Genomic DNA, 10,769 nt, shown 5'->3' on the forward strand with positions numbered 1-10,769 from the left:
GCACCAATGCGTGGCAGCGACTCATCAGACTGGACTCGGGACAAAAATAGKCCTGAAAGCGAGCTGTGAGCCTCTCCTGCAGCTCCTGGGTGATGAAACTCAGAATGTCACTGAATTATCTGGTGAATTAATTATGAATGAATTATCTGATGAACGTGACATGCTCTTGCTCTCTGTAAATAAAGCAAAGCCACTTCCTCGTCCAACATTAAACAGAGCCCGACAGAGGAGGGAGGGGCGGGGAGGCTCTGCCGTGCAGCGCTTCAAGAGCTGACCTGCGTCTGACCTCAAAGTGCACAAGCGACCAACTTGAAGCAATGGCTGCGATTTTGAAGCTGAAATCGCGTTTGGTGTGAACGCAGCATTACTGAGGCTTGCTTTGTCTAAACTAATAGAATTCCTTCTTTTCTTGCAATGCTAAAACAAGTGAATCATCTGCATACTGTGAAAACTGCTGTGTAAAGTCACAGTTATTTCAGACATCAGTGAAGTTTTATACAATCAGATGTTGCCTCTATTTATTCTACAAATGGGTTCTTACTTTTACACAATAATCCTAAAAAAAAAAAACTGATCTTACTGGATCCAAAAAGCCAAAGTTTTTTGTTTCAGCACTCCTAGAAACGATTAGGCTCGTCAACATTGTCCTCTCATTTTGGTGTCTACCTCTCTGTCTGTCTGTGATGAACATTTGATCTGTTTGACATCATTTTTTTAAATAACCAAAATCTTAATAAACGTGTACAGTTCTAACTAATGCAGTAAACATGCATGTGCTGCTGCTTACTCTGATTATTCTGTTGCTTCACGAGTCCAATAGATCAGTGGTTTCCAAATTTGGGGTCAGAACCCCTCTGTGTCACGAAACATCAAATGAGGGTCACCAGATGATTTCCAGACATCAATTTAAATGCAAATAATTTGTTAATGGAATATTTTCACCTTAATTATTGCAAAAAAATACAATAATAATAATGAATGAAAGTATAGTTGTAAGGTTTGCCTATATTGCTATTTTGCCCATGTTTAACAGAATTAGCAGTAAAGTTTGCATATACAGTACCAGTAATACCTGGGCGGTCACAAGTTTCTGTAGCTGTTATTTTCTGGGTCAGAAGCTAAAAAGTTGGAAATCCACTGCAATAGATTAATGAGAAGTGGGCACATACTATAAAGCTGTAACTCATGCATCCAGATTCCAGTTTGCTTCATAATCATCCAACTTGTGTTTGTAATTTTATCTGGTTTATGGCGATCAAAGTTGAGTTTATGTTCATTAGATCCTTGTTTAATGTAACTTGTCTTGTGTGACAAAGTAATATTTTGTTCTGCTTTGAAACATGTTTGTGTCTTATTGTTAATTTACACATTTCCACCTCAAACATTTAGATATTTACAGTAGAAGGAATACAGGATGTACAGAACTGAAACTAAAGTATTTAGTTTGAAATGTGTGTGTTTTTGATTCAGGCATAATCCGGACAGCCCTGGGTCCTGAAGACATGGACCGTGAGCAGAGGGAGCACTACCAGGTGGTGATTGAAGCTAAAGACATGGCTGGACAAAGAGGGGGACTCACTGGGACCACCGTGGTTAATATCACTCTGACTGATGTCAACGACAATCCTCCCCGGTTCACACAGAGTAAGACAGAACCTGGTCAACATCTAGACCTAAAACAGTTTTCTGTCTGTATCATCAAACAAAAGTCATTCATCTCAACTAAACCAATGAAAGTTCTGATTTCATGTTGATGAAATGTTTCCTCAGCCTGAAAAGAACAATAATTAACCTTCTGCTGTGATGAAGAGATTAATCAGCAGCAGTGGTGACTAATCGAACCAGGGCCGTCATGCATAAAGGATTGCGCAGCTTTCACACTAAAAGTTGACGTACGGACAAATTTAGAAAAGTGTTCTGCACAAAAAAAAAAGACGTATAAAACTGTGCACACGCAGGTTCCTGCGCAGCTTTCCTTTATACATCCTAATGAACGTGGAACTGAGACTCCTCCCCTGACACGCCTCCATTTAAAAATGTAAAATAGATGTAAAATGTGTCCAGCCTGTGAGATTCTCCTCCGATTCCTCTCTGTGGGATCAGAAATGATTTTTAGATGCAGGAAAAACATGCATTAAATGGAGAATGAGTGAGAAAACTGTCTAAATAAGTAGTGGGGTGTAAAAAAGAGTTTGACACTCGCAAAGTTGTGTGTATGTTGGTGTGTACGCGCATGTGCTGCAGCAACGCATGAGGCTGACATACATTTCCACCTTTACACGTCTTTAATAAATGACTGTAAACACAGAGGAACTGATGAGTTTGGTAGAACTTAGAAAAATATTTATTAAATAGTTGACGTGAAGAAACGACTCGCAGCGCTGCGAGTTTCTGCTGCGTTGTGATTTATATTTTAGAGTCATGAAGTCTCTCAGCTGCATGGCTCGACTCTGAACTACAGTAAAATACCTGATTGTAAGTTTTTTGGTGTGATACAAATAAACAAACAAAAAACCACGCTGTCCTCAGTTCTGATATCAACCTAAAGAACAGCTGACATTGATCCATAAATTACACACAACTTTACGCAGCAACAAATCTATTGTCTCCATCCTGTGGAGCTGAGGAATCATCACAGCTGAATCTGCTGAGTTGACAAAGTTTTTTTCTCAGTGAGAATTAAAATGTTTCTTAGACTATTCACACACATTTTATTCTCCTCAGCTGTGTGTGCGCTCTGTGTGTGTTTCCAACTACGTGACAACAATATAAACACAGTTTACAGTTTACAGTGGACCGGAGGTTCTTTGATCATTTTTAGACTGATCTATTTTCTTGTCTGAGGTTAAATGATTTTCAGTTCCGGGGTTCAGTTTCATGATCGTTTGAGTTTAAACAATAAAAACTCAAACTAAAATAAAAATCTAACACCGTGTTCAGACGCTCCTTACATCCAGAAAACAGAGCAGAGTCACATTTCTGTGGATTCAGGTCAGATTCGTGACTTTGTGAGTTAAAACTGTCGACTGAAAAACTTTGCGTGGCTGCCGCACATTCTCACAGCAGGTGAAAAGTGTGCACCTATTTAAGCACAGTTTCAAGCAGCGTTGGTTTTGATACATTCCAACGTAGGTGTAGAACCTGGCGCACGCAACTTTTTTATGCATTTATGCATGAGGGCCCAGGAGTTTACATCATGATAGCTCAAAGAAACAAGATTTTTACCAATCAGCAAAAGATAAATAAAAAACTATTATCTGTGACTGCAGCCTGCAGGAAGCAACATTTATTTTTTTTTCTATAAATATGAGGTATTTCACATTTGATTCCATGAGTTGATGTGCCTGATGATGATGATGATGATGATGATGATGATGATGATGATGATGATGATGATGGGAAATATCTTGTTAAAATCAAATTCAACAGAGGCTTTACCAAGTTAAATCCAAACATTAAGATTTTCCAGCTCAAAGATTCAACTGAAATACTGGATAAACTTTGAGCAACTTGTTTCTTGTGTCTCTGCCACAGGGTTAAAAAAATATTTAGTTCAGGCAAAAAATGTGGGAAACTTTGTATTTGTGGTTTAAAGAGCTCAGTGACCTCTGTGTTGGGAGGCCCAGATCCTGGATTAAATGAAAGCCAAGAAGGTCTGCCTTACAAAGCACATGTACACCGCTGTAAACTTTTTAACTTCATTTAGGATTAATTGTGTTTATTCCCACCACCCACTGGAACACAAGTTAGGAGTGATCAGGACTCTGTACCACAGAGCAGACAGTGTCCCTACAAACCCAGGAGCCAGGGAGAAAGAGAAATCACACACACGACAGACCCTGGAGCAGTGTGGTTATCCTGACTGGGCTTTCCTGAAAGCAGACAGGAAACACAGACAGGATTCCATGCAACCTTCAGGTGAAAATGAAGACCCCAAACCCAGACCCAAACCAGTGGTTATTCCGTATGTTGCGGGTGTTTCGGAGAAACTGAGACATTTATTTTCTAAACATGATGTCCCAGTGGCTTTCAAACCCCAAAACACATTACGGCAAAGGCTGGTTCACCCCAAAGATCCGGTGCCCCGGCACAAACTGAGCAATGCTGTATATGCTGTTAAGTGCCAGGAGGACTGCGACCAGTTATACGTCGGGGGAAAAAAGCAACCTCTGTTCAAAAGAATGTCCCAACACAGACGAGCTACATCTAATGGCCAGAACTCTGCAGTTTTCACTCATTTACAGGCCAGCGGTCACTTTTTCAGAGATGAGGATGTTCTCATTCTTGATAGAGAGGAACGTTGGTTTGAGAGAGGAGTAAAAGAAGCCATTTTTGTGAAGAAAGACCGTCCATCATTAAACAGAGGTGGAGGCCTCCGTTTTCAGTTGTCCCCCTCCTACAGCGCTGCTATTGCCAGTATCATTCCACCCCTGTTAACAATAGGTGTTAATTAGGTGTCAACGATAGCCATGTGATGTGAGTATCAGTCACATGGAGGCAGGGCTTAAAAGCCTGAATTTTGCCTGAAACTCTCAGACTGAAGAAGTCTCTTGGAGGAGAGACGAAACGTTTCATTAAAGAAGAACCCGTCCAGAAGACCTATACCCAGTTTTTTTCTTTTTGAAGTTTTAACATTTTGAAAGCTTTAATAATGATATATTACTATAAACTCACAGTAAAATATCTCCACCCTCTAATTCTTAGGGTTCTCTTAAAGACAGTTGTTAATTTATGTTCAGATGAACGGCAGCAGCACCTGACAGTTTTTCACAGCCCGTTTCAAGAACAGTGCTGCAAGAATGTGCAATATGTTTGAGTATTGCACTGTGTGCTGCAGAGTGGAAAACACAAAATATAAAAATCATGACGCAGCTTTGTTACAAACTTCATGTTAGCCTGCTACGACTCACTGCACTGCTCAGGAAACAAGCCTGTTTTACTGCTCATTTCTTTAAAACACACATGTATGTAGCCTAGGAGATGACCGTGGCAGAGACATATCTGCATCTGAAACAGGTTGACTAAGTCAGTGGTTCCCAAACTATTTTCCTCAGAGCCCTTCTTTCTACAAGCCAAACTGACTACCGCCCCCCATATCCCTCACTTTTCCCCACCTCTCCCAAAGACACGTTAAGTTTTAATCTCGTTATCAAAATGATCAACGAATTAATTAAATAGTTACAAAAAAAGAACTGTTATTAAGGGTTTTGTTTATTTGCAGAAGAAGCTGTTTATCAGAGAAGATTTGGCAACTCACATACTCAGCCCTACTGCTCATCCACAAATGCATGTTCCTTACAAATGTGACACTATTAAAAAAGGGATAAATAGGCTTTCCAACAGTATAAGATTTATTGTCAAGAAGCAATGGGCCTCATGCAAGAACATGTTCATATTCTTCTCCTAAATTTCTCTTACTTTTGTTAATACAAAGGGTTCGTACAAACATGCCACGTCAGATTCAACAAACTCTTCTATCTTCAGGAAAAGTGTGTAAATGAGCTGCGTAAACATGATGATTTACACCTGTTCGTATCCAGCTGCTCGAGCACGTTGAGAGTTAATTTACATAATTACCACCCCAAAAACACCATATAAGGCTATGTTTCCTACCTCAGATATCAGGAAGTGTCCATTCATAAATGACATCGCAAAGTAAAAAAGAAGAACTTTACGAATTCGGAGATTGAAGTCCTGCTTTCAGAGATCCACAAAAAAAGTCATTTTTAGCAGCGTCGATTAAAGGATCTGCTTTAAAGCCGAGGAATGAAACGACGACTGCTGTTAATGTCGTGTCTCCTGTGGGTCGTTACACTCACAGAAATAAAAATCTAAATCAGATTTGTTTCTCTCTGTATCCTGCTCTTGTTTTTCTTTGGTCAAATATTTTTAATATCAGTGCAAACAGCTGTGTTACATAGTTTTCATTTATTCAGAGGAGCAGTCGCGCACCGCTATGCACCCCACCACCACCACCACCACCCCCGCCTGGCCGTCTCCCCCCCTTCCGGCCATCACAAGTGTCAGATGCGGTTCTGAAAAGACGCATTTTAAAATGTCTCCAAACTTCAATTAATGCATAATTTAAGTTGGTTTTTAGTTTGAGATCTTCATATTAATATCCTAGTGTTATACAACAGCATTAATAGCTAATTTAATTTGATCTATTCAATTTATGTCGTTAAAATCTAATTCCAGTTCAAACAGAATAACCTATTGTCAACATAATTATGTAGTGTGATTTATTTTCAACTCAAAATATTTTCAAACTAATGAAATATAAAGTTATTAGTGAGAAAAATCCATCTGGATAACAGCAGACTGACTGCTCGTAAAATATACGACACACTCTAAAATTGAAATGTTGGATTTACTTAACCATGTTATGTGACCTGGTTCCACTTAACTGAGTTGRRYAAATTCAAAGCAACATACTCGTGTTCTTTGGTTAAAAAACTGGTATATTGCTTTGAATTTACTCAACTCAGTTAAGTGGAACCAGGTCACATAACATGGTTAAGTAAATCCAACATTTCATTTTTTACAGTGCAGGTCTGGACCACTCGTGAATTTTGTTCGTATCTGAAAAAAATCTTGGAATATGAAAACATTGGTGAATGCCACAAATTTTCCTAAATCACTCGTACGCACAACTTAAGAACAAATCTGTGCGTACGAACGGTTCTTACATGAGGCCCATTGTTACAACAAAGAAATAATCTACCAAACACTAATTTACTTACTTTTTGTGCTAAGTTTATAAAAGCCTAACCCACAGAAGGTCTCATGATGAACAAAATCAGTCACACATTTATTTTTGTTGGTGTTTTTAACTTTTTTGATTCTGTCAATAAAGACAATTGTTCCTCACAAAGCCTATAGATCCTTCTAAAATGAATTTACTTTGTTAAAATAACTCTCAGCAACTTCACTGCCCTCTGGTGTCTCTTATGGTGAAAAATCAATACTAATGAAATCCATTATAAATTCATTTCTTTGGTCCCATATTTGTAATGTCATAAAAGAATGAATTGCTTTCTGTAAGGTTTTGAATTTAGCTCGTTCTGTGACACTTCCTTAGGGTTACAGCATTCTGAAAGGCAGTGTCAGGGTGAATTATTATCAGGAAACAGGAAGTTGAGACTCAGGAAAGGTTGTCGCCCTTCTGCCCACCATCAATGGTCAGTGGTCAAAATATTCTGGTTACCTGGTGTCTGGTGTGTGACATGCGGTCCAGTGTGTGGATTTGGTCCAACTGTTTCCTCTGTTGCTTTCAGCTTTATACCAGTTCAGAGTTCCTGAGACCTCCATGCACGGCACCACGGTGGGAAGACTTCAAGCCACTGATAGAGACATTGGGATAAACGCAGAGATGATCTACACCATCATCAGCGGAGATGGAATGGACGTGTTTGACGTCTCTGCTGACAAAGACACTCAAGAGGGGATTATCACTGTGAGCAAGGTGAGGGAGATTAATTTAATCTGTGAGCTCAGAGTTCCATCCAACCACATCTGTAATACAGAAGCTAAAATGACAAATTATTCTCAGTAGAACACAAATAATAAATGTGCTGAAGTGAACTCCAAGCTGGCAGGGAGCTGAAGTCCAAATACCGAAAACAAAAAGCTGTTTGAACTGAGCTGAGGACTGTTTCACAAAACCTACAGTGATTTACAGAAGTATCACCCCTTATCACACTGGATTTTACTACCTTAATGCATAGTACTTGATCAAAAGTTATAATTGTCCAAAATACTTTAGATGAATAGAGTTAAATGAGGAAGAAACTTGCTTTAAATCATTTTTTAAAAATGTAAAAATTTCTAGGTAGTGTGTGCATTCAGCCCCTTTGCTGTAAAGCCTCATTAAAAAAGCCACATAGTAAGTTTATACGATCCATCTGTGAGGGGCCTAAATATAAGATAAGTTCAGTATAAATACACCAGCTTTGATAGCCCCCAAAATCCAACGGTCCAACACCTCTAAGTAGTAAGAACCAAACAACAAAGAGCATGAAGACCAAAGATCACAGATCAGGGTCGTGTTATATAAATAATCTCAGAACTCTACAGTAAGGGGTCTCTGCTGTAGGTTTTGTCCTGTGGGCGGAGATGACCCTACTCATGATTGGCAGAGGTGTTGATGTGGGCGGAGATGGCCCAAGAGACATGATTGGTTGGATTGACAGTGGGGTTTGAGGAGGTTGGAGGCAGTGGGGAGTAGCTTGATCAAGTCAGACAGGAAGCAACGTGTTTTTTAAGATTAATTTTAGTCATAACTTGAGAAAGGAAAGTGCTAGCTGCACAAAATTTGAACGTCATACATGTGAAAGGATGTGTAACAATATGGCTTGTTTAAAAACCAGCCTGTAAAAGATTGCTAAAAATCTATTTTTTTTTACTTGTACGACGTTCAAATTTTGTGCAGCTAGCACTGTTCTTTCTCAAGTTATGACTAAAATTAATCTAAAAAAACACGTTGCTTCCTGGCTAGCCTGGTCCTTGCCTTCCAACGCAGTTCTGCTCAATTCTAGTTTCCCTTCACTACTCCGTCTGGGATTTCTCTCATAGACAAAGATTTCACTGGCAGATTTTTAGCCGGGCCAATCAGAGAAGAGAACGTCGATTTTCTGTGCGGTGTCTGCTTGTAGTTTATTTTACCTGGGCCAATCAGCAAACAGAAGGAGGGGCTTTGAACGATATCAATTTTCTGTGCAGTGTCTGCTTGTAGTTTATTTTACCTGGGCCANTCAGCAAACAGAAGGAGGGGCTTTGAACGATATCAATTTTCTGTGCAGTGTCTGCTTGTAGTTTATTTTACCTGGGCCAATCAGCAAACAGAAGGCGGAGTTTTGAACGACGTCAATTTTCTGCGCAGTGTCTGCTTGTAGTTTATTTTACCTGGGCCAATCAGCAAACAGAAGGCGGAGTTTTGAACGATGTCAATTTTCTGTGCAGTGTCTGCTAGTTATTTAGCATACAGCAGTGGAGGAAGTGAATGAAGCCAGTCTGTGTTGATAAGGCTTCCAGATTAACAAGTGATTTCCAGTTAGCTTCTTAGCTTAGCTTCCTTCACAGCGACATACACACACACTTCAACAGAGGCCACGCCTCCAGCAAGAATTGCTTCTCTATAGCCGCGAGTCCAGACCCTCGTATGAAGCAAAGTGAAGGACAAGGGTCTGTTTTTTTACCAAGCTACTCCACGCTGCCTCCAGCCTCATGCCCCACCGTCAATCCGGCCAATCACATCTCGTGGGCCATCTCCACCCACATTAAGACCTCCGCCAATGACGATTTGGGCCATCTCCGCCCACAGGACAACACGTTCTGCAGAGACCCCTACTTGGAACTCTGAGCAAACCTGTTGAGAGTTCGTTCACCAACACTCAAAGAGTGAAGAGTGCATCAATGAAAGAAACAACAAGAAAACCCAAGATAACACTGATGGGGCTGAGCTCTTCTGCACAGATACAGTAGGAGGACAAGAAGCTGCACATGCTGGGCTTCAGTGTGGCAGGAAAAAAAACACTGGTTAAAGAAAATTAAACTTGGATTTTTTTGAAGGCGCTGTGGTCAGATTCAATTCAGTTCAGTTTATTTATATAGTGTCAAATCACAACAATTGTTGTCTCACAAAAATGTAACCAAACATCAAGGACAACACTACGTCTAAAGAAAATCTACCACCTCTCATCCTGCTGATGTCACCATGTGAAGCATGGGGGAGGCAGTGTCAGGCTGCGTTGATGTTTTTCATCAGCAGGGACAGACAAATGGGTTATTATGAGAAAAGTTGGATGAAGCAAAATGGTGGTACACGATTGGTCCTGTTTAGTTATTTTTCATCCATCCATCCATCCATCCATCCATCCATCCATCCATCCATCCATCCATCCATCCACCCACCCACCCATCCATCCATCCATCCATCCATCCATCCATCCATCCATCCATCCATCCACCCATCCATCCATCCATCCATCCATCCATCCATCCATCCATCCATCCATCCATCAGCTGCTTGTTTTGAGGTTAAGTTGCAGACTAGCCTCATGAGCAGGGAGGCCCATCCTTCTACAACCACCTCTTTCAGTTTATCCAAGAGGATTCCCAGGTTAGAAAACAAACATGGTGTACTTGTACAGGGACAAAATGGCCTACAACACTGGACCCACAATCCCATACTTGCACAGTACCCCCCACAGTTTACCTCGGGGAACACAGCTGAACGTCTTCTCCAAGTTTACCAAACACATGTAGACTGGAGGGGGCAAACTCCCTTGACCCCTCAAGGACCCTAGTGGGGGTGAAGAGTTGGTCCTGTGTTCCACTGCCAGGACTGAATCCATATTGTTCCTCCAGAAGCTGAGGTTTGGCCATCTATCTTAGTCTCTTCTCCAGTACCCCATAACAGATTTTATCTAAGAAGAGTGATGGCCTTATAACTGGAACACACATCCCTGTCGCCCTTTGTGAAGAGGGAAACCATTTACTGTGGTAAATATGTAGGTGTAGGTATGACATATTTACTGTATGAGAGCAGTGGTTGGATGTACTTTGTTCACAGTAAACACAGTACATACTAGGGATGTCCCGATACCACTTTTTCACTTCCGATACGATACCGATATTACAACTTTGAGAAATGTCCGATACCGATATTGACCGATACCGATATTGACCCGTTACTGTAACAGTGCAAGTCACACACTTTTACCTATTTTGTAGTGTAAAATCTTAGAAAAATCTTGATCAGATCAAAC

The 10,769-nt window shown here is 40.5% G+C and overlaps 1 protein-coding gene across 1 annotated transcript in view; it reads left to right on the forward strand.

Annotated features, from left to right (window-relative positions):
* The window catches only part of LOC106521322 (cadherin-6), a gene marked incomplete in the record, with an annotated part of 48,929 nt that overhangs the window by 23,838 nt on the left and 14,322 nt on the right, over positions 1–10,769 (forward strand). The window contains 2 exon segments of the mRNA XM_014013849.1: positions 1,471–1,644; positions 7,278–7,465. Of these exon segments, the coding sequence (XP_013869303.1) occupies positions 1,471–1,644; positions 7,278–7,465 (362 nt within the window).

The sequence above is a fragment of the Austrofundulus limnaeus genome, unplaced genomic scaffold, assembly GCF_001266775.1.
Source record: "Austrofundulus limnaeus strain Quisiro unplaced genomic scaffold, Austrofundulus_limnaeus-1.0 Scaffold106, whole genome shotgun sequence".
In the NCBI taxonomy this organism is placed as follows: Eukaryota; Metazoa; Chordata; class Actinopteri; order Cyprinodontiformes; family Rivulidae; genus Austrofundulus; species Austrofundulus limnaeus.